The 25,403-nt window shown below is 35.9% G+C and overlaps 1 protein-coding gene and 2 non-coding genes across 3 annotated transcripts; 1 reads left to right on the top strand and 2 right to left on the bottom strand.

Moving 5' to 3' along the window:
* The first annotated feature begins 1,942 nt into the window (after positions 1-1,942).
* LOC113689043 (uncharacterized) lies at positions 1,943-3,067 on the top strand. Its single transcript, XM_027206879.1, has 2 exons — positions 1,943-2,382; positions 2,476-3,067. The coding sequence occupies exons 1-2, from the start codon at positions 1,943-1,945 to the stop codon at positions 3,065-3,067; spliced, it is 1,032 nt and encodes a 343-aa protein (XP_027062680.1).
* On the bottom strand, positions 2,315-2,421 carry LOC113691213 (small nucleolar RNA R71). The gene has a single exon (XR_003448624.1). It is a non-coding gene; the product is annotated as a small nucleolar RNA R71 (small nucleolar RNA).
* Positions 3,068-24,359: 21,292 nt separating the features above from the next.
* Positions 24,360-24,466, bottom strand: LOC113691244 (small nucleolar RNA R71). The gene has a single exon (XR_003448652.1). It is a non-coding gene; the product is annotated as a small nucleolar RNA R71 (small nucleolar RNA).
* Between the last annotated feature and the right edge of the window lie 937 nt (positions 24,467-25,403).

Raw genomic sequence — 25,403 nt, forward strand, 5'->3', positions numbered from 1 at the left:
TTTGACAAATAATCTACTATCCAAACAAAGACTAGATTTTCTATGTGCAAATATGCTAGGGTAACCGATTCACAACGCATTTGATAAAGCGGTTATTGAGCACATTTTGCACTATTATTCTGCCCTAATTTTGGCTACTCATGGTGCTAAGAATTGGGAATTTGCTCATATTTGATATTTGTGTAAATTGTAGGTGGTTGCTGTTAAAAGTAATCTTTTGAGGCAATTTCCAGAAGACCCTTTATTTTAGGACGTGCCCACGCCAGAAATTATAGAGGGCTACCCAAAAACCGGACCCGCGAGCTTGGTAACAGTAGGATAACCAATTAAGGAACTAGGTCCGCGTGGACCAGATGCGTGGGATTAGAACCCTTAGACAAAGCTTGCTCCTGATTTGACTCCTACGGGCGGCGCTACAAATAAGAAAACAAGCTAGATTCGCGGGGAATCATCTACCTTAGCTTTAATTTTCCTTTTTTCACATCTGTCAGACATCAAAGAATTTTTCCTTGTTTTTTTTGGCTTTTACGTTTTGACTCTTTTGCTTTTGCTTTGGATCTGTACAATTTTCATTGGCTTTGGCATTGAACTTTCGGATCCAGTACGGACTCCAATGCAGAGACAAGCAAGACTTTTCACTTTTTCTTTCTTTGTTATTTCATCGGTCCAGATTCTTTGATGTTTGTGTGGATGAAATCAATTAAATTGCGCGAGATTGATATGACGAGGAGCGGCTAAATTCCCCTTCTACCCAAGGGTTAACGCGAAGGCGCGGTCCATAACATCTGTGAGATCTAATCGAATTTTCACTATTTCGTCCAATTCGTTACTATTTATGTGTTTCCTGAATTAATTGTTCATGGGTATTTTATTAATTGGGTATCAGCGGCCGGATATTTAATTTAATATAATAGCCTATTGGTACATTAATTAAATTGAATCCGTAATTGTTCGTTTAGTTGACAAATAGTGACAACCACCATAATTGGTTTTATGTTGGAGAAACACAAGATCTAATTTAAATAAACTCTCTTAGCGTGTTTATTGGTTAGGGTTGGGTTTTTCTAGTTTTAATGCAACTGGATAACTAAATTCCTACGGTCGTACCTAGGGTTGTTTTCTGGTTAGAGAAGCAGTCAATGATCGTAGTTTGACTGTCGAAAAAGTAAGGAAGAACTGGTTGTCAGATCTTATTGATAACTATAACCAACCTAGTGACGGATGGATGAAATATCTTTGCATCGATGATCATTTAATTGGACCGTGCCTGAAAACTTGATTCTTTGGGTAGAATTTTATTAATTGCTATTTTTAGTAAATTGTACTTGTGGAGTTATCTTTTGAATTTTATTTATTTTATTTTCGTTTCCATCCCATTAATTATCCCCTAATTTTATTCTATTGATTTAAAAAGAAACAACTTCCTACCCGTTCCCTGTGGAATCGACCCTACTTGCCATTGTACGCAAAATTAATATTTTTATAGACAATTCAGGTATATCGGACCAAGCAAACTCTTCGGGAATAGGGTAAATCAAGTAATCCATTACACACTTAGGGTCCCTACTCTAGTATTTGGATTTGTTCTATAATTAATTGTGATGGTAATTAGGACTTTTTAGTAATTATTATTGCACAGGTTCGGTATCTGTCAATTTTTGGCGCCGTTGCCGAGGAACGGTATTTTGATTAATTTTGTTTCTTTCTAAGTTATTTTCTTTGGATTTGTCTGACATTTTTCTAGTTTATGCCTCGTTCTTCTCATACAGGAGAATTGATTTTCGATCCGGAAGTAGAGAAGACTTCGTGTCAAACTAGAAAATAGACTAGGCAACTCAGAGAGGAGCAATCGAGCACTGCATCTCAGGAACTGGATCCTGAGATTGAATCAGCAGATTCGAGTGGTGAAAATTCAAGTGACCCAGGCCAAGAAGACATCCCTATGGCGAATGCAAGAACACTAAGGGAGTTGGCTGCTCCGGAATTGCCCCAGCAGCCGCTGTGCATCACATTTCCAACTCTAGCTGAAAATGCCTCATTCGAACTAAAGTCGGAGTTGATTCACCTTTTGCCCACATTCCATGGCCTTTCGGGGGAGGAACCCCATAAACACATTCAAAAGTTCAATGTGGTATGCTCCAGTATAAAGTCTCCAGAAATTACTGAGGAGCAGATCAAACTTAGAGCCTTCCCATTCTCCCTCAAGGATGCAACAAAGGATTGGTTGTACTACTTACCTGCAGGCAGTGTTACAACATGGACCCAACTGAAAAAGAAATTTTTGAAAAAATTCTTCCCTACATCCCGGGCTGCAAGTCTGAGAAAGGAGATTTGTAGCATTAAACAGTACCCTGGAGAATCCCTATATGACTATTGGGAGAGGTTCAATAAGTTGTGCACTAAATGCCCACAACATCAAATTAGTGAACAACTATTGATCTAATATTTCTATAAGAGGCTCCAGTCATCCGACAGGAGTATCATTGATCCTGCGAGCGGGGGAGCATTGGCAAATAAGACCCCGAGGGAAGCATGGTTGCTCATTGAAACTATGACAAAAAATTCACAACAGTTTGGCTTCCGCGAGAGTAACCCTACCCGTAGGGTTAACAAGATAGAGACATTATCCATTCAGCAGCAGCTATCAGAGCTAACATCTTTCGTTCGCCAATTAGCTGTGGGAAACGGGCACCAAGCAAAGGCCTGTGGAATCTGCACAAATGTGGGTCACCCCACTGACTCATGCCCTATGTTGCAAGAGGATGGGGCTAAACATATGAACATGACTGGAGGCGTGCCCGCGCCTCGTAGGCAGTACGACCCACACTCGAACACGTACAATCCGAGTTGGAAAGATCACCCCAATTTCAGCTATGATAATAGGCCACAGAATTCATTCTCCAATCGTCCACCAGGATTTCGGCAACCATGGCAACCAAAGCCACAACCTTTATCATCTAACTCAGGAAGTTCCTTGGAGGAAATTGTCAAGAGTTTGGTCACGACTACCACTCAGCTCCAACAGGAGACTAGGGCCCTGGTCGCGAACAATACTCAGTTCCAGTAGGACACCAGAGCAAGCATGAAAAACATGGAGACTCGAATGAATCAAATGGCAACCGTCATTAATCGCTTGGAGTCCCACGTTTATGGAAAACTACCATTACAATCCAAGATAAATCCCAAGAATGTAAGTGCCATGACACTAAAGAGTGGCAAAGAGGTGGAGGGACCTAAGTTGGTAAATTCGAAAAGCAAAAAGTGAGGAGGAGATAGAAGAGGGAGTTGAAGAGGAACGGCACATTCGCGAAGAGTCTAAGGTAACATCTATTCCTTTGATCCCTATTAAATCTAATCTAGCTCCTTTTGCTTGCAGGTTGGAAAAGACAAATAGGGCAGAAAAGGAAAAAGAAATCCTGGATGTGTTCCGCAAAATTCAAGTAAACATCCCCCTATTGGATGCGATCAAACAGGTATCCAAGTATGCAAAGTTCTTGAAAAACTTGTACGTTAACAAAAGAAAGCTAAGGGATGATGAGAGAGTGATGGTAGGAGAGAATGTATCAGCTGTACTTCAAAGGAAACTCCCACCCAAATGCGAGGATCCAAGCATGTTTACTATCTCCTGTAAGATTGGATGTTCTAATATCGAAAATACCATGCTAGTTTAGGAGCCTCTATTAATGTGATGTCTAAATCAATCTATGATTCCCTAAATTTAGGACCTTTAAAAGAAACAAGAATAATAATTCAATTGGCTGATCGTACATTTGCTTATCCGGATAGAATAGTTGAGAATGTTTTAGTGCAAGTAGATGGATTAATTTTTCCTGCTAATTTTTATGTGCTTTACATGGATGATAGAAGTGTCCCAAATCCATCACCCATTATATTAGGAAGGCCATTCTTGAGTACTGCCCAAACTAAGATTGATGTTAGTAAGGGTACTTTCACAATGAAATTTGATGGAGAAACAGTCCATTTTAATATTTTTGATACAGTGAAACATCCTGTTAACTCTTATTCTGTGTTTGTTATTCATGCTACTGATCCATCTGTGCAAAAATTTTCTGAGTTTGCTTGTAGAAGTAAATTCAAAGTTGCTGCAAACAAGTATCATGGAATGAAAGCAATTCATGAGGTGAAAATGGGTAGAAAATTAAGAAAAAATGTTGCATTCAATGGCTATTTGGATCCCGGAGGAGGGCCACTGATTACAAGAAAAATTGAATTACATCCAAACTGAAGAGCGGTGTATAGTGTCTAGCCAAAGACATTAAAGAAAGACACTACTTGGAAAGCAATCCAAGGATTTCAATTGTGTTCTATTTCATATTTGTGTGCTCAAGACCAGTGGGTTTAGATTCCTATTGACAATATTTATTATAGGTCATGGGTGTTTCTGTGTAGTTTTATTCTAGGTTGGACGCAAAAAAAAAAAATTTTGTGGGCAGAAGACTTCATGTTACAAGGCGTGCCCGGGCCTTGTACTCACCGCACATGAATATTTGTAAAATTTGGTGAACAGAAGACCTCGACCTCCAAGGCATGCCCACGCCTTCCAACCTTTGCAACAATGAAAGTAAAAAAAAATTGACCAGGACCTTCTCTAACCCCACTTTTCTACTTTTCTTTTTTCTTGTCTTGTCTGGTCTTTTTAATTTCCTCTGTCTTAGTTTCTACTTTTCAATTTCCTTTGTTTTGTCTTAGTTTCAGTTTCTTCGTTTCCTCTTTTCTTGTTAGTCTGCCGCGCACAGCGCGTCGCCGTGGCGTGCTCCTCTTACCATACTCCTCCTACTGGGGATTCCCAATACTGTGCCCTCCAAGATTCTATCCATGAACTAGGTGAGCAGGTTGAGGGACTAGATGGCCGTCTTGCAGCGCTGCAGGTTTTTGCTCGCATTCAGGTGGAGAACTAGGCAGCTTTCTTTACGCATATTGGATTCACTCCACCTCATCCTCCTCCCCCTTAGTGTCTAGCTGCAGCCTCTCGGTAGTCAAGGAAGTTTCTCTCCTTTTCTCCTAATATTTCATTTGTCTTTTCTACATTGAGAACAATGTAGGTTTTAGGTGTGGGGGAGTAGTTCCCATTATTTCTTTTGGTTTCCATTATTTCTTTTGGCTTTGGTACAAAAAAAAACAAAAAATGGAAAACAAAAAAATGAAAAAATGATGAAAACAATGTAGTTAGTCGGCTTTCTGTTCATTTCTATGTTTGTTAGTACTGGAGCATATTGCTATGACGAATTATACAATCATGGTGCACAGGTATGTGGTCAAATATGCTAGTTGGGCATTTTGTTTTTGCTTTGCAATATCATTGAATGTTGAATATGCTGGACTTGATCCATTCTTAAAACTTTTGGGAGCTTTTGAGCCATACATGAGCACATTATTCTTGTTTGCTCTATTTTTGTTTGATTGAGTGGGTATCACACATGGTATTGGTATTCTAGAACTTGCTATTTTGTACATGTCGAGATCACATTTTGTTGAAGTGGATGCATTTGAAATAATAAGGGCATTTAGGATTTGACCTTCTTTAGCTTTCTAAAAACCATGCATTCATCTTATCTCCCGATAGTGAATCAATTTGAATTTTTATCCTTCGCTTTTGTTTGTTAGTCGTGTTTGATAACCCATGACCTTTTTATACTTTCTTGTTCAACCTTGTGTCATTAAGAGATGTCTGAAATTCGGCAAATAAATCTAGGGTCGCAAGTGTTGTCAAAATAGATGCTGTATGATGTTGTTTCTGTACATCTGAGATCGAAAAAAAAGAAAAAAAGAAAAAAAAAGGAAAAAAAGGGGAAGAAATTGTCAATAAGATGGTGAAACAGACGACTCTGTCTTACAGGGCGTGCCCACGCCTTGCAATTACTTAACTCAACCAAAAAAATAAAAAAAATTTTGGCGACACTTGCACAGTGGGTGTAGCAAATGAAACTGCCTTATTTGTGAAACTCCTCCGGTGAAGCATTGTGGTTATATGGTGGGTTTCTGATATTCGAGGCACATACCGGTTGAATGATCCCTGGCATAACAAATTCCACAAGTTGCAGCAGCCATTCTTTCAATAAGAGAGTTTAGTGCCTCTGAATATGCAAACTTAGAAAAAAAACAAGCCTCATTGTCTTCCCTGGAAACAAAATCCAGTCTATCACCAAAATCCGGAGTGTTAGAAGCCATAAACTATATAAAAAAAATAAGAGAAAAATAAACAAAAAAAAAATGAAAACAAGATGAACTCAAAAAGAAACAAATTAATCTGACACCAGTCCCCGACAACGGCGCCAAAAATTGACAGGGTGTCGAACCTGTGCAATAATAAATACCTGCTTAAATAAAATATAATTTCTGTAGATAGTGATAAGCAGGGTCGAATCCACAGGAATTGGGGATAATTTATTTCTTTAGAGTCCGAAGTATGGGGGATTTTTGAAAATGAGAGTAACTAAACTACTTGGAATAAATTAAAATAAAATAAAACAACTACAACTCAAATAACTAATTATCACAATAAAAATAATAATGGACGAACTCTAACCAAGAGACAACTTCGGAGATGGTTCACTTAATTCGATCACAGATGCAAGGATTATTCCAGTTACTATCTGATAAATTAGTTATAGTTGTCATACACGCGATAAACAACCAACTCTTCCTCAATTTGTCGAAAGCCAAGGTACGACCGTTGACTATTTCTCTAATCAGGAAATAACCTTAGGTACGACCATAGAAGTTCAATTCCCTAATTGCATGAATAATTAGAAGAGCCTAATTCTAACCAATCAACACGCTACGAGGGTCTCTTTAAGTTAACCTGTCTATCTCCCTGACACAAACCCAATCATGCCAGTTGCCACCAGTTTAGAATAATTAAACAATTACGGATTTAACTACCCTAATTGGTTTCAGGTTATTGAATTAATCTAGAATCCGGGCCCTGGATAATCGAATAATAAAACAACCATATGAACATAAAGCAGAAGATAGACGAATACCAGTGAATAATGAAAATAAATAAAAACTAATTCGATCTCACAAATTTAGTAGAACCAAGTCCTCCGTTGTTCCTCGACTATATGAGAAACTTAGCCACGCCTCATGAGAAAATCTCCAAGTGATTTTACTGAGGTCCAAGCCATCAAAGGAACTAAGAAAGAATAAAACTAAACTATGCTAAAAACTAAGCTAAAACTATTGATAAGAGCTTCTGTGTATGTTTGTTTCTCTTTTTAAAGCCAAATGACTAATACCTTCCCTCTTTTCTGTGGTCCCCGCACGAATTGAGAGTCCAATTCCATCTCACAAGCCTTTGTACGTTTCTTTTCCAAGAGCCCAAATGACTCATGCTTCTTATCTCCGTGGTCCCACGAGATTCCCCAATCAAAGTCCAAAAGGTAAGGCCTCTTAATGTTTCCTCTTTTCTCGTTTCTCATTGCTCCTAGGACTCCTAGGATTCAAGACACTCCTCATCAGCAAAGGAAATGCAGTCCGCATCTATCACAATGTGGGCCAGGTCTGTGGCTTAGTTGAAGTCTCAATTGTTTCCAGAAAGTCCCTCTTTTTTTGTAATTTTCTGCTTCACTCCCTGAAATTGGGTCCAATACCAAATATAAGTAAATATTAATAATTAAAATAATATTTGGCAAGGATAAAAGGGAAATTAATAATAAAATAACCAATAATTAACACCCTATCAGTTTCGGACATTCTCTTGACATATTACCCCCTATCTATACCTTTCTATCCCATTTTTTACCTAAGCCCCATTACAACCCTATCAAAATTCCTTTGATTTGTGTATTTAGTTCATTTTTGAGTGGTGGAGATGTGATAAATGTGCAAACTTATGGTAATGTCATTCCGTGATGTTGATTTGAGCGTTCCTAGTATTCATACATTTTTTTTGAATTACCACCTGTCCGGTGTGTTCTAATTTTGGCAATATTGTCAGGAATGCGGGATGTTTGAGGTAGTATAGATGACTAAGAAACCGTTGCTATCTTGATTGTGCTTCTGAGCTCCGAAATGCTTGAGGGCAAGCATTGTCTAGATGTGGGGAGATTTGATAGAACGGTTATTGAACACATTTTGCACTATTATTCTGCCCTAATTTTGGCTACTCATGGTGCTAAGAATTGGGAATTTGCTCATATTTGATATTTGTGTAAATTGTAGGTGGTTGGTGTTAAAAGTAATCTTTTCAGGCAAATTTTCAGAAGACCCTTTATTTCAGAACGTGCCCACGCCAGAAATTATGGAGGGTTACCCAAAAATCGGACCCGCGAGCTTGGTAACAGCGGGAAAACCAATTAAGGAACCAGGTGCGTGGGATTAGAACCCTTAGACAAAGCTTGCTCCTGATTTGACTCCTACAAGTGGCGCTACAAATAAGAAAACAAGCCAGATTCACGGGGAATCATCTACCTTAGCTTTAGTTTTCCTTTTTTCACATCTGTCAGACATCAAAGACTTTTTCCTTGTTTTCTTTGGCTTTTACGTTTTGACTCTTTTGCTTTTGCTTTGGATCTGTACAATTTTCGTTGGCTTTGGCATTGAACTTTCGGATCCAGTACGGATTCCAACGCAGAGACAAGCAAGACTTTTCACTTTTTCTTTCTTTGTTACTTCATCGGTCCACATTCTTTGATGTTTGTGTGGATGAAATCAATTAAATCACGCGAGACTGATATGACGAGGAGCGGCTAAATTTCCCTTCTACCTAAGGGTTAACGCAAAGGCGCGGTCCATAACATCTGTGAGATCTAATCGAATTTTCACTATTTCATCCAATTCGTTATTATTCATGTGTTTCCTGGATTAATTGTTCGTGGGTATTTTATTAATTGGGTACCAACGGTCGGATATTTAATTTAATCTAATAGCCTACTGCCATATTAATTAAATTGAATCCGTAATTGTTCGTTTAGTTGACAACTAGTGGCAACCACCATAATTGGTTTTATGTTGGGAAAACGCAAGATCTAATTTAAATAAACCATCTCAGCGTGTTTATTGGTTAGGGTTGGATTTTTCTAGTTTTAATGCAACTGGATAACTAAATTTTTATGGTCGTACGTAGGATTGTTTTCTGGTTAGAGAATCAGTCAATGGTCGTACCTTGACTGTCGAAAAAGTAAGGAAGAATTAGTTGTTAAAACTTATTGATAACTATAACCAACCTAGTGACGGATGGATGAAATATCTTTGCATCGATGATCATTTAATTGGACCGTGCCTGAAAAGTTGATCCATTAGGTAGAATTTTATTAATTGCTATTTTTAGTAAATTATACTTGTGGAGTTATCTTATGAATTTTATTTATTTTATTTTTGTTTCCATCCCATTAATCATCTCCCAATTTTATTCTATTGACTTAGAAAGAAACAACTTCCTACCCGTTCCCTGTGGAATCGACCCTACTTGCCATTATACGCAAAATTAATATTTTTATAGACAATTCAGGTATATCGAACCAAGCAAACTCTTCGGGAACAGGGTGAATCAAGTAACCCATTGCATACCTAGGGTCCCTGCTCTAGTACTTGGATTTGTTTTATAATTAAATAGGGACTACTTGTCCTGTATTCAGATATGCCATTGTAATAGAACTTTAGTATACTTAGATAGTATATTATTTAGGATAATTTTTTGACAAAAATATTGTAACATTTTTTTTGATATGATATATGTCAGATAAAAAGATGATTGAAAAATTTGTTGATGATACAAACAAATAAAATTTGACAAATAATCTACTATCCAAACAAAGACTAGATTTTCTATGTGCAAATATGCTAGGGTAACCGATTCACAACACATTGTATGAAACTTTATTCCCCATGGTGTTGCATGTTATTCGTGTTTGTTTTGGTGATAATTAAGCCCCAGTGAGGCCATAATTGAGTAGAACTTGAAGTAGAATTTTATTTATTTATTTTTGGATAAGATTTTAAGGGACCCAAATGATACAATTTGAAGTAGTATATTGAAAATTCAAGAATTTGATATCTTGGTATTTCTAGAATTTAAAAGTTGGATTTTAACCAAAAAAAAAAAAAAGAATTCAAAAAGTTGGATATTGTGAGAAAAATCAAGTGGGTCCAAGTTTGTTATGTCTATCCTACAATAGTACAATGAGTGGACAATAATAAATATGGGAAAAATACACTTTTTATCCCTAATGTTTAAGGTGTTAACCAATTTCGTCCCTAAAGTTTCATGTAAAACATATTTCATCCTTGTAATTTGATAATTTTAACTAATTTCTTTCTTAAAGTTTCACACGAACACATTTCATCCTCATAGTTTAATATATTTGGCTAATTGAGGACAATTAGTGGATTGTCAATGATTTTAAATAGAATATTGTCACTTGACCACAACATGCCCATTAGTAAAAAAAAAAAAAACATTGGATCAACAAAAAGGTTAAAAATCTTTTCTTAATCCACTTTCTCATTTTGGTACCAAAAAAAAAACTTAAGAAATTTTTAGCCACCATTACTGTCTTCTTAATCACAATCGAACAAGAAGATATATCTAAAGAAAATGAAGTCATGGAAAACAAACAACCCCACTATAGCCAATTGGAAAAAAATGTCAAACAACTCCATTACAACTAATTGGAGAAAAATATTAATGTGAAAGAAAGAATGGTTTGAATTGTCATTTATTTGCAAAATTTTGTTTTGCTGCTGTGTATTTTGCACCAACAGTTGTATCATGTATACGTTTTTCAATCATCTATTCATCTTTCAATCTATTTGTTTTATCTCAAATGCATTATATCATAATTTTAAAAAACAAAGAGATAGTCTCATATCCAAAAACACTTGTTAATTTTGTAATTTAATCAATAACTGAATTAAGTATTAATAATACAATTACTAATGGGACATGTGATGATATTATGTCCAAATTGGTTAACAATCATTTAATTGTCCTCAATTGATAGAAATTATGAAACTATCGGGATGAAATGTGTTCTACATAAATTTCAGGGACAATTGGTCTAAATTATAAAACTATGAGGATAAAATATGTTTAGAATGAAACTTTAGGAACGAAATTAGTTAACACATTAAACAATGGGGATGAAAAGTGCATTTTTCCTAATAAATATTTTTGTTTGTTCCTTCTTCTGTCGTTCGTACTAAAACAGTCAACGGGAATGACGCCGCTCCGATGTTCACAAAATAATTGGTTGGATTCCAAACTAGGCATTAAAATAAGGAAACAAGTCTATGACTCTCAATTTGAAGCTGTGCTATCATAAATTGTTTAAGAATACCGCTAATGGAACACTTATTGAGTGTGCAATGCAATCAAATTTTAATTTTTTGCAAAGTCTAAGTTTTGAAAATTAAATACTGGTAAAAACTATAATTCGTGGAAAGGTTTTATATTTATTTGACAAAATATTTAATTCACTTCATAGAGGTAAGATATGAATTTTTATTCAATGTGTAATTGGTTTCTTTTGAAATAAAAGGTAGTAGTTATATTGAGTTTAATATATATTGTGAGTAGTTGATGTCTAAAAGTTGCAAATTGTTTTAGGTATATGAAAAAAAGAGAGATTATATTAGGTGTAAAAGCCAACATAGGTGTTTTAGAGCATTAAAGCAAGAGAATATTGAAAGCTTGGTTTAGGAAATACTATGATAGTTTGATCTATTGCATATAAGAACGAGAAAATAACTGTGACCACTTCCTTATCTTACCAAAGTACAATTATATTTTGTTAAAAAAAAAATCTCCAGCAAAGGAAGGGTGAGATTGATTTAAGAAGCAGGGAGGAAAAAAAGAATTTGAACTCAGAAATTTTCACCAAAGATGCCTTGTTCTAGTAGTTAAAGTTGAAATTCCAAAAATTAGAGTATTGAGTTCAAATCCCTCTGCTTCCTTCCCACTTTTTAAGTTCCATGTCTCTCCTTTTTGAAAAAAAAAAAAGAAATAGTAAAGTACACTCATGTTATAGTACATCACTATTTGGTACTTTATATATCCCTATAACATATAAGAAGACGTTTTGTGGGTTACTGTTCATTGCATTTCATCTGCCTCCTTGGGGGTTTTTTTGTCATTCCAGCCTCTTGCTTATTCTTTTTCTTGGAGCTGGTACAACTGGTTGCTGCTTTGGAGAATATGTCTTTTCTATCCTTATTACAAGCCTTAGCCGGATGTTAGTGGAATGTTGGCTGTTTTGCAACATTAATGAGATTTGATGCTCATTTCTATCAGCCAACTCATTTGCCTTGTTTAATTACATTTTTCTCCTTCCAAATGCTCATTGAATAGACTGAGCATTTTGAATTCATGTGTAACAGAGTCATTTCACAATAGCCTTCTACTTTTGCTATTGAAAATTAGAAAATTGAGTCTTCTCTTCTCCGTGTTCTCCTGCTACATGCATTCATTATCCACAACTCTTTGTCTATATCCACAACTCTCCGTTCTATCCTACTGCCTTTGTTATTGCATTGAAAAATCCCATATCTAGGTTCTATTTCCTTTCTGCTAAATCTTTGTTTTCTACCTTATTCATGATATGAACTGTAAACCATATTTACTATTATTGTCATGCTTGGTGTTAGCTTTGCATATTCAGTGTACAATGGCTTCAACTGATGCACTTGCACATTCAACGGATAAGAAGATTCATTGCAACAGAAGATTAAGAGAAAAATATGCTTCCTTATCAGTGGAAGAAAAAGAAGCTTGTCGAGCTAAATAGAAGGAAGCTTATCTAAAGAGGAGAGCAAGGAAAGCTGCTGCATCGACGTCTTCTATGAACTGACAACAAACTAACAGTATCTTATTCAGTTTTGCTAGAAATGAAAGCTGTGGTATAAATGTTTGGTGCTTCGCGTTTATATTGGTTTCTTTAGATTTCTACTTAACTAGTTTAATGGTTGATTAAACTTCTTTATGTGTAAATTGACAGCAAACTTCTGTAATAAATATATACACATGGAGAAGAGCTGTTGAGTTTGCCTGTATCTGAAGTTTTTGAGTTTTCTGCTTCGCTGCCTTAATATTGGATTAAAAAGAAATCTTTATGTTTGAATTAAAAAAAAATCTATAAGAGATGCATGCGAATGGAGAACAGCTTCTAGTTACTGTGAAAAGCTGTGCCAATATTTAAATTAAAATTGTAATTTGCATTATGCTAAACATGATGTAAATTATCAAAACCTTTTAATTCAGGTGCACAACTTCTAGTTTCGTGTGACCTATGACAAAATAATGACCACAATAACCAACAGGCTATTGCTATTAAACCACTTCCACAACAGAGTAGAGACAAAGAGGCTAATTTGCAACAATCTATTGCTATCAAATTGGTTGTGCAACAACATAACAAAAGTAATTCTCTGTGCAAATGCAATGCTGAATTAGAAGGCAAGTTGAAGAGGCATGTTTTCTTGACATTTGAACATGGTATGCTTGCACAAGTTCATTACTCTTTAAATTTTCTACGCCAAGTTGTTCCCTTTTTTTTTTTTTGCTCTTCTATGTTTATACATGCATTTTTTGATCTTATGTTCATATAGGTTCTTCGTTAAAAAGACATTAATTTATAAATGTAAAAGAATCAGTAGACTAAACGTTTCAAGTATATCTTGTTATAATCATATTTATCAATGTACGCTTCATATAATAATTTCTATGCTTGCAACTAGTAGGTGATCCTCCTATATGTGATAGCTGCTATAAATTCTTGCATGAAACAGTTGATGATCTTGCAGGTTGAAATCCTTAATCCTATTTTTATAAATATTTGCTCAATGTCGTTTGGTTGCTAAACTTGATTTAGGCTCTTACAGTTTCTTATTTGCCTAATCAGGTATATCTATGACAATATGCCCTCAACCAGTGGAAGCCAATGTTTCTCATGCCATGAAAAATTGTCCAAAAGGTATGCATATCTAAAATGTATCTGGAAATGTTGTAGAATCTATATGTATGTATATCAGCAGCATGATTTTTTTACCTCGTAACTAACCAGATTATTGAACTACCAACTAGAGTAAGTAAGCGCAAGTAGATTCATTGCTCACTCGAACCCATTCCTCTTGCTCTACCTATTGAGTGCACAGATGACTCGCGAAAAAAACTATAGAGAGCGACCGAAGCTCGTCAAGCCCCGATCCTTCTTCAGCCATAAGAAAGCCAAGACCAGACTTGGGGAGAACTACTCTGTCCACACCTGTCCCATTCCTTCTCTCTTCAGTAAGCGAATCAGCCAGTAAACTTGAATCTGTGGGTAGCACAAAAAGAGTAGCTTGGTTCCGTTTCGGTTTATACACCAGGGCCAAAACCTTACCATGCCAACACTCTTCCGGTTCGATAAGACCAGCTCTTTCTATAGCTGCATTTCATCTTCCCCTCAATTGCTCTGTAGGCAAAAGCTCAAGCCAAAGGAGATCAAACATCCAAGCAAAGAAGGCTTGCATGCAAAACAAGGGTATCATTGCTGTTTCTTTATCTTACATCTATACATATTCAAATATTTATACCTCTTTCATATGCACATAAAATAGTCATAAAAATGCTTTGTGTCCTATTATTCTACAACATCTAAAAATATAGCTGGTGTAGATGTTCTGAATTTCATTAACCATAGTGCAAACCGCCTCCCTGATGCATTAGATTGTAAATATTGTGGATCAAAAAAATTCTACTCAGAGACAGCAAACTTTTGCTATTTTGATGGCAAAGTTCTGCTCCATGAAAATAAGCTACCTAACATCTTAATTGAACTTTTTAGTGGTCAGAGCGGAGAAGCTATACAATTTCGAACCTATGTCAGGACCTATAATAGCATGTTTGCATTTACTTCATTTGGTGTTCACTATGAAAAATCCCTCTGCAAGAGAACAAATGAAATCTATATATTCAAGATACAAGGCCAAACCTATCATTTCATCAATGAACTAATAAGGCATGGAGGATTAGGAATGTATCTTCAGCTTTATTTTCATGACACAGAACATAAAATTCAGAATCGATTAGCAATATCAAAAAAGCTGACTGAAAGTATTGTAGTCAAACTAATGGAAGTAATGAAAGAAAATCCATATGCTTGCTTCTTCAGGAGTTTGAGAAATCTCCCAAACTTCGACTCATATCATATAGTTTTAAAATCTCACTCCGACAATGACCAGCAAGTGTTTAATAAACCTGCTGTATCTCAAGTTGCAGCTTTATGGGTTAAATGAGAAAACGCTAATCAAGGCTATTCTAGACACATACAAATATATACTAAAGAAGGACATAGCCACCGCATTCAATATTACTACGGCTACTGTGACCCTCTTCAGTATTCACTACTTTTTTCATTCGGAGAAACTAGATGGCATCCAGGTATACAACAATTAGGGATAGACAATCCAAAAAAGCGTAAAAGAAAGACTATGATACATTCATGTTTAGCTACATTGTCCAGCATTAAGTCGGCAGAAGAAATGATTGATCTCGAAGAAGAAGGTAACACACATATACCATTATTATATATAACTGTATTGAATTACAGTTATCTCTTCTTTGACAAATATTCTAAATCTTACAGCTTACAAGGCAAATGAAAACTCCAAGGAATATGTATCCATGATACAGTATTATGCATATAAATTCTAGATAAGAAAAAAAATTGGGCCAAATATTTTAAACGCTTGAAGAGCTTTGCAACAGTATTCAGTTGATTTGTACGTTAAAATAGAGACACAAAGACGAGATTTTTATAGAAGCAGACAACAGCAAATACGTCAAGAGCAGCTACAAGGAATTATAGACAATATAATACAGGGACAACAAAATGGATTTCGGATTGAACTGCGAGTAATATTGCCTGCATCATTTATTGGAGGCCCTAGAGATATGAAAAAAAAGGTATCTTGATACTACGACTTTGGTCCAGAAATTTGGGAAGCCGGATCTTTTTATAACTATGACTTGCAACCAATCATGGCCTGAAATTAAAGAAAATCTGTTATAATCAGATGAAGCATAGAATAGGCTTGATCTTATTCCTCGTGTGTTCTATGCAAAGTTAGAAATTATAAAGGAAGAGTTATTCAAGAAGCAAATATTTGGAGAAATAGTAGCCTATACTTATGTTATAGAATTTCAGAAACGTGGTTTGCCTCATGCTCACTTTCCAATTATCCTCAAGCCTACTTTCAAATTATATACAATAGAAGATTATGATTGTATAGTTTTTGTAGAAAGACCCGATGAAACACAAATGAGCATCTCTTTAGAATGGTCAAGAAACATATGATGCATAGGCCGTGTGGCGAGAAAAAAACCTGATACTGTATAAATACAGGATGTATCAAAGAAGTATTGCAAGAATAATTATCCAAAGGCATGGGCAGAAAAAATTAGACATTCTTCGAACTCGTATCCAACATACAGAAGAAGAAATGATAGCAAAAAAAATTTTATCCGGGGGCACTACTTAGACAACATATGGGTAGTGCCATACAATGCTTATCTATTGGCCAAATTCAATTGCCATATAAATGTTGAAATTTGCTCCACAATTAAGACCGTCAAGTATGTGTATAAGTATACATACAAAGGTCATGCAAGGATACATTTTCAAGTGAATTCAGGTGATGGAGCAAATGCTATTGATGAAATCAAGGAATATCAGTCAGCACAGTAGGTATTTGCAGTTGAAACGATGTGGAGGATATATAGATTTCACCTTTACGAAATGCAGCATACTGTAATATAGCATCAACTCCACCTAGAAAACTTCCAATCTATGCTCTTTCAACCAAATGATAGTCTTGACAATATATTAAGTAACAATTTTGTAAAAAGAAACTCACCCAATTTTTTTAAATGAATGCTACAGATAATTTAACAAAAAGTTTCAAATGTACCTACAAAGAATCCCTCGAACATTTTGTGTGGTATCCAAGTTCCAAATCTTAGCAACCTAGCAACAAAGAGATTTTATCAGTAGAGTTGTTGCAGCAAATCCCCTTGAAAGTGAACGGTACTTCTTAGGACTCCTTTTACTGCATGTTAAAGCCCCAACTTCTTATGATGATTTAAAAACTGTAAACGGAGTGCATGTTACTACATTTTGGGAAGCAGCTGCACTTAGAGGATATCTGGAATCAAATAACTTACAAGAACAATTTCTAGAAGAAACTATTGTTTATCATATGCCATATAGCCTAAGGATGTTGTTTGCAACATTATTGGTTTACTTTACTCCCTCAAACCCAAGAACACTATGGTTGAAATTTGAAGAATCATTGTCTAAAGATTACAATGGAGTCCCAAACTTAACCAAAAATGATATTCAATTTAAAGTTTTACATCAAATAAGCAATTTTTTAGAATCTATGGGTCGTAACATAAACAGCTATGGGCTGGTGCCAAGAGTACTAAAATTTCACGACTCAAATCACAAATGCAAGAGATACAATTAGTGAAACAGAGATTAAAGTTTCAGAGGATGACTTGATATCAATTACTAAAATCAATCCTGGTCAAAAAACAGCTTTTGATGCTATAATGCAGGCGTTATACATTAAACAAAAGGGATGTTTCTTTATCGATGGACCAGGTGGCAAACAGCTCACTCTCAAATGAGTAAACAAAGTGAACTTGCTAAACTTATTCAAACAGCTAAACTTATCATTTGGGACAAAGCTCCAATGGCACACAAAACTAGTATAGAAGGTGTGGATGCACTACTAAAAGATTCGATGGATTCTTCTGAATTATTTGGCTCAAACGTTATGATTTTTGGTAGTGAATTTAGACTAGTTCTCCCCATTGTCACTAAAGGTTCAAAGGAAGATTTCACATAAGCTAGCTTAGTAACTTCACATATTTGGCCATAGCTTCATAAACTGTACCTCACAGATAATATGAAAGCAATATCAGACCCAAAATTTACAAATTACCTTCTCTGAATAGGAAATGGACTAGAACCAACAATACAAGGGTTGAAAGTAAGGATCCCTCTCCCACTACTAATACCATACAAAAGTGAAACAGAATCAATTTTTGAACTTATTAAAATAGTTTACCCAAATGTGTTAAATAATTTGTTAATTGAAATTTTTTCAGGTGAGTCTCAAAATTATATTAGTCGTGATAAAACACATGAAATTTCAGAACAAGGCCAATTTGAAGACTTTCTCAACAAATTAACATCCAATGGTTTCCCCCTCCCACACAAGCTTATTCTGAAACCAAATTGCCCAATAATTCTTCTAAAAAACATTGATCCCCCAGAAGGCTTGTGCAATGGAACAAGGTTAATATATAAAATTTTGACTAACAATATTATTGATGCGGTTATAAGTGCTGGAGAATTCAAAGGTAAACAAGTCTTTTTACATAGAATATCTTTCCAAATAGAACATGATACTGATTGCCCGATGTCATTTGAAATACTTCAATTTCCTGTGCGTCTATGTTTTGTGATGACAATTAATAAAGCTCAAGGTCTAACTTTAGATTCCGTTGGCATATACTTATGTGAACCAATTTTTTCACATGGCTAACTATATGTTGCTTTATGAAGAGTAAAAAATAACAATTGTGTAAAGATTCTTATACAGCCTTCTCCCTTTGATCCAACAGTTGACTATGCTACTAATAACATAGTATACAAAGACATTTTATAGCTTGCAAGTCGCCACCTTTTATAATTATTGATTACAACATTATGACATTCATATCCATTGCACTTCTTCCCTATACCTTTTCTGCGCAGCTATATTTCTGCACTAATAATAGCTTAACACCCAATGGTTTGTCATGCATTGCTCTATATTTCACTTGCTTTTATACTTTGTTAACCTATAAATATGCAAGAATCAATGCTGCTAATAGTTTAGCTGGACCTTCTTAAACTAATATTTATCACTGTATATTTATCTGGTAGCATTATACTGATTCTCCAACAATTACTGATTATCATTCATTTAGCCAAAATACATTAGAAAAAGCTATCTTCATATTACAACAAAAAATAAAGATTAGCCAAAAAAATTATGATTTATTATCTGTAACGCCTTCCTTACATAGCAAGTCACTCAAGGTGTTTAAAATAACTACTATATGATTTTCTTTAGAATAACTAACTTTGGCTAATTTCAATTTAATTTGAACAGGTACTATTTGATTCTTCTAAATGTGTTTTTTTACAAATGACTATTATCTCTTTTTGTCATGCTTAATCTTCTTGTAGTAAAGTACTTATTTTTCCATGCTGAACATTGATGTCCTTTTAATAAATGATAAAATGTTGTATATGCATATATATTTTTCTGCCATATATGATTATCTTCACGCCTCTGCCTTATGTTTAAGCTTCAAAAATTCATAATGCCTAGATATCCCTTGAGCTTGAAATAACTGCGATCTGTGACAAAGATGAACTCCTTTCCATATTGAAGCATATAGACACAACTTGCTATCTCTTACTCTTGTGTTACTTTGAGAGTTCATGTTTTGTTCTATTGATTTGTGCTTACATATTCATAACTGCATCCTATAATTCAATTTGTGGTTACACATAAGGCATCCAGGCTTTCTACAAGCTATGTGATCCTAAATTCTATGTTAAACGACAGATGTCCAAACATCTAAGACATTACCATCTCTACATCTTCGCTGCCAGCTACCACTGCTTCAATTCTTGAGTCAATTTCCATTTGAGCCACTAGCCCTTCTGAGTCAATTTCTATCTATTACCGAATACTTGCCAACCTTTCATTTTCTCCAGACGCCCTAACAATAAAGAAGCAAACCATTTTCAATCTCACTCATTTGCATAGACAGCAAAATAAGGCAAAATGGGTTAAGAACCTTCTCACCCAACTTCAGTCCTTCTTTTCCTTGATCTACAAAGCAAAAACTTCAAAAATTGTTTGTGCAATTGTTGATACGCTGACCAAAATACTTGGTACATTTGATCTTCAGATTGCCCTATGCAAGGAAATTGTACAATGAATGCATAATGAGAACCAAACTTTCCTCTGTCTGTGCACTAAGGCAAAACTCGCAACTCTTTTGATGGAGAACGAGGAGTATTCTGAAGCTCTAACTCTCCTTTCTTACACATTAGATAACATTAAATAACAAATTGCTTTTCGTAGACATTAGATTGTTAAAGAGGAAGCTTCATTACTCTTTCAAGAATCTATCTAAGACCAAAGCTGCACTTATAGCTATAACAATACATACTATTTGAACATTTACTATTTCATTCTCATAAACATTAGAACTTGTAGGCTCTTATTATCTCTTTAGTTACACAATTGCTCGAGTAGTTCAGTATTTCACCATGAGTCTCCAACTGTTCCGCTGAAGTTGATCTCAAAAGGTTTCAAGGTTCAAAATTGGCTAACAAGAAAAGAAAGCTTACACATTGAAAAATATTCTGTTGAATAAGTAATGCCTTATGTGTATTTCCTATCACCTTAGCATTGAGTTAAGCTTATGCTTCATTTATGGTGCAAATAATGTCAAATCTTTTGCAAATAATGCTTCATTTATTGAGTTAGTTTATACTTTTACAACTGTCCTTAGGAAATGTTCAAAAAATAGAGGTTAATGTTCATTGCATTTCATCTACTCTCCTCGAGGGCACTTTTGTCATTCCAGCCTCTTGCTTCTTCTTTTTCTTGGAGCTGGTACAACTGGTTGCTGCTTTTGTTTGGAGAATATGTCTTTTCTGCCCTTATTACAAGCCTTAGTCGGATGTTAGTGGAACATTGGCTATTCTATAGATGCTCATTTTCCTCCTTCCAGATGCTCATTGAATGGACTAAGCATTTTGAACTCATGTGTAATAGAGTCATTTCACAATAGCCTTCTATCTTGTACGAGATGTTGACACAAGCTTGAACTAGCTTGTCAGTTATTGCTTTTTTTTTTTTATAGCAAGATACACATAATTCTTGCAATTTTATAACAAGAAACTCACACTATTTTTAGCGATTCTATTGCAGGATTACCAGAGAAGCTAAGTATGATTAATGTCTCTAGCATTATGGTCAATGTCTTTAGCGCTTGACATCATTTAAGCTAACAATATTAATTTCAGCTGAACGTTGATGTCCTTTTAAAAAATGATAAAATGTTCCATATGCATTTTTTTCTACCATATATAATTATATTACCATATATAATTATATTCATAGCTCTACCTTGTGCTTAAGTTTTAGGGAGCCGTAATACCTATATGTGCCTTCCTACTTAGTTTTAGCTTATGAAAGTCAAGATATATTAAATAATAATATATTATGTGTCAAAGAAAAACTTCTTTCCGCATTGGAGCATACAGACATAACTTGCTACAAGAGCTATTAAATGGAACGAGCAGCTCGAAAGCTCGATTGAGCTTGACTCGATAAGGCTCGAGCTCGACTCGTTAATTGTGATAAACGAGTCGATCTCGAGCTCGAGATATGCTCGTTTAATTAACAAGCCGAATAAACTCGACTCGTTTGTTATCCGAATAGCTCGATTAGGCTCGATAAGGAAGGGTGTATATGTCATTTCACAATACAACAGTATAAAATTAAAAATTATAAGTTTTTATTGAGATCAATTTGCAAGCTCGGCTCGTTTGTGATAAAAGAGTCGAGCTCGAGCCCCACATGTCCCATTTGGCGAGCCGAGTCCAAACACATTTCAAAACTCTTCCGCCTAGTCGAGCGAGCTCGAGTTTGGCTCGAGTCGAGCTCGACAACCAAATACTCAACTTGACTTGGCTCGATTAGCAGCACTATTTGCAACCTCTTAGTCTTATGTTAGTTTCGCAGTCCATGTTTTCTTCTACTGATTTCTACTTGCATTTGATATCAGAGCCTAGAACTTCATGTGGTGAAAGCAGTTGCTGATGCTAATTCATTGTATGACACTTTCAGTATTTCCTCCATTCTATTCTCTTGTTGCATACTATTGTGTTTATACATTTATTCTATTTATAGATTGTGTATACAACTTTCGCTTTGCTGCTATTATCTATTTCTTATCTTCAATTTCTTTTCTCTTATGATAGGTTGCAATTTTATCATTTATTTTATTATTAATTTCCCTTATTACCTGACCCAATGTGGATTAATTATTAAATTCTACTCATTTTTAGTATTTTACATTTATTTCAGGGAGTAGAACGAAAATATGATAACAAGTGTCAATTTGACTGAAAAAGAGTCCAAATAATAGAGCTTATCCCAAGGGCATTTTTGGAACAAATAGATGCTAGCCCTTTTCGGTAATTTTGTCGAAGACAACATGGAAAAAGAACCAAAGGGCTGAAGTCTTCTTGGGATTGCATGGGCCGCCGCCGCACAGGAGCCAAGCTTTAGAATGGCTAGGTATTAGATGGAAAGAAAAACGCAGAGAACAAGCACTATAAAAGCTTAGCCGTGAACTTTTCCTTTCATCTTTAGTTCCTCTTTGACTTTTCTTTTCGGTATTTTTTGTCCTTTAGTAGCTTTGCTCCCTGCGCATGTCAGGGAGAATTAGGAATTAGCTATCACTTCTGGTAGTTTGTTTTTCTTATCGACTGGGACGAATTGAATCTTCTTAACTCTCGGAGACGATGGCCGAGACTCTTGTTTCAATTTTGTGTGGATTTTGTTCATCAATTATGAACTAATTTCCTCACTCTAGTCAAGGGACAACGGATGCTTTGGGTCGCCTAAAATTGTGAGATCGATTTAATTTTATATTTTCTTTTTATTTATTGGTATTCGCATATTTCCTGGTTACAGTGCTTATGATTGTTTAATTAATTGATTGTCTTGGGTCCGGATAATTAGTTAATTTGATAATCTATTGTCAATTGGGACGTTAAATCCGTAATTGTTTAATTGTCTCAAAATAGTGATAACTGGCATGAGTGGGTTTGTGTCAGAGGAATATGCGGGCTAATCTGAAATAACCCTGGTAATGCGTTATTTGGTTAGAATAGGGCTCATCTAATACGTAAGGCAATTGGAGAATTAAATTCTATGGGCGTACCTAGGATTATTTCTCAATTAGAGTAGTGATTAACGGGCGTACCTTAATCACCGACACAGTAAGGAGGGGTTGACTGTCATCGCTTATTTGGTAGTTATAACCTATTTATTGATAAATAATTGAAAGTGCCTTTGTTTCGATGATCAATTAGGTGAACCATTGCTGAAGTTATTCCTTGGCTAGATCTTTGATTAATTTTACCTTGATTTTAGTAAATTGCCATTTGACTTTTAGTTGCCTATTTTATTTTATTTTTAATTGTCTTCTTGTTCTAATTGTTTTGGATCATTAATTATTGTTACGTTAAGTTTAGTGAATTGCCGTTTAATTTCTAGTTAGTATTTATTTTTATTTACTTATTGGAATTTATTTGATTGTCGTCGTTCCTACAAAATTACCCCCTTGTGTTACCTTGGATTTCTTAAGAAATAAATATACCCAATTCCTGTGGATACGACCCTACTTGTCCTGTCTACAAATTCATAATTATTTGTGAGAAAAAATAACCATCCCATTCGGGTATATCCGATCAAGCAAACTCTTCGGGAACAGGGTGAATCAAATAACCCATTGCACACCTAGAGTCCCTGCTCCAGTACTTGAAATTGGATTTTGGTCATTTTAACTGGCAATTAGGTTTAATTTTACTATTGTACAGGCCTCGACGCTCTGTCAATTTTTGGCGCCGTTGCCGGGGACTGGCGTTATTATTTGTTTCTTTTAAATTCATTCTTGTTTTAATTTTCTAGTGCTTTTCTAGTGTATGCCTCGGTCTTCTCGTACAGGTGATTTGATTTTTGACCCTGAAGTAGAGAAGACTGCGCATAGAACGAGAAAGAAAACCAGACAGTTCAAAAAGGAGCACTCCAGTGCTGCATCTCAGAGACCTGAGCCAGAAGTTGAACCAATAGATTTGTTTGATGACACTTCAAGTGACTCTGACTAGGAGAAAGGAACCATGGCTAATGCACGAATATTAAGGGAGTTGGCTGCTCCTAACTTAAATCAGCAGCCTTTGTGCATTACTTTCCTAAATTTAGATGATAGCATTCCATTTGAATTAAAATCTGGCCTAATTCATCTTTTACCTTCCTTTCATGGTTTACCAGGTGAGGAGCCGTATAAGCATCTGCAGGAGTTTGATGTTGTGTGCAACAGTATGAAACACCCGGAAATCACAGAAGAGCAAATAAAAATGAGGGCATTCCCCTTTTCCTTGAAGGATTCTGCAAAGGACTGGCTGTACTACCTGCCACCAGGTAGCATTACCACGTGGGACTAATTAAAGAAAAATTTTTTGGATAAATATTTTCCTGCGTCCAGGACTGCAAGTCTAAGGAAAGAAATTTGCGGGATCAAGCAGCACCCAGGGGAGTCACTCTATGAGTATTGGGAGCGATTCAAGAAGTTGTGCAACAAATGCCCTCAGCACCAGATAAGTGAGCAGTTGCTCATACAGTATTTTTATGAGGGCTTCTTTTCAGAGATAGGAGCATAATTGATGCTGCAAGTGGAGGGGCACTGGTGAACAAAACCCCTCGGAAAGCACGGGCGTTAATAAAGGGGATGGCAGAGAATTCGCAGCAATTTGGTACGAGGGAGGATGCTCCGATACGCAAAGTGAACGAGGTAGAGACATTCTCTATCCAGTAGCAGTTGACTGAATTGACTTCTTTTGTTAGACAACTGGCTATAGGAAATGCATATCAGGTCAAGGTGTGCGGGTTTTGCACTGGTATGGGTCATTCTACAGACATGTGCCCAATGATTTACGAAGAAAGTGCAGAGCAAGTGAACATGGCTGGTCACGCGTCCGCGCCAAGAAGGCCCTATGACCCCTATTCAAGTACCTACAACCCTGGTTGGAGGGACCACCCTAACCTCAGTTATGGAGGGAACAGGCAGACTAACTTCGTGCCAAATAAATAACAAGGGTACCAGCAGCAGAACCAACCTCGACCAGCTCCGCCCCCAAGCTCTGGTCCATTTTTGGAGGAAATGATGAAACAACTGATGGCAACCATTACGCAAAATCAGCAAAGGACGGACTCTGAAATGCAGGATATAAGGAATCAAATGAGTCAAATGGCCACAAAAATCAACCGTTTGGACTCCCAAGTAAATGGAAGATTGCCATCCCAACCTGAACTGAACCTGAAGAACGTAAGTGCAATGACTTTAACGAGTGGGAAGGAAATTCAGGGGCCCGAACTTGTGACTCCAAAGGATAAGGACGAAGAGAAGATTGAGAAAGAACTTCAAGCAGAGAATACAAGTACCAAAAATCCAGTGGTACTCCCTGATCCGATCATAGACGTTAAAACTAATCCCACTCCATTTCCTTGCAAGTTGGAGAAATCGAAGAAACAGGACA

The sequence above is a fragment of the Coffea arabica genome, chromosome 5c (genome assembly GCF_036785885.1).
Source record: "Coffea arabica cultivar ET-39 chromosome 5c, Coffea Arabica ET-39 HiFi, whole genome shotgun sequence".
In the NCBI taxonomy this organism is placed as follows: domain Eukaryota; kingdom Viridiplantae; phylum Streptophyta; class Magnoliopsida; order Gentianales; family Rubiaceae; genus Coffea; species Coffea arabica.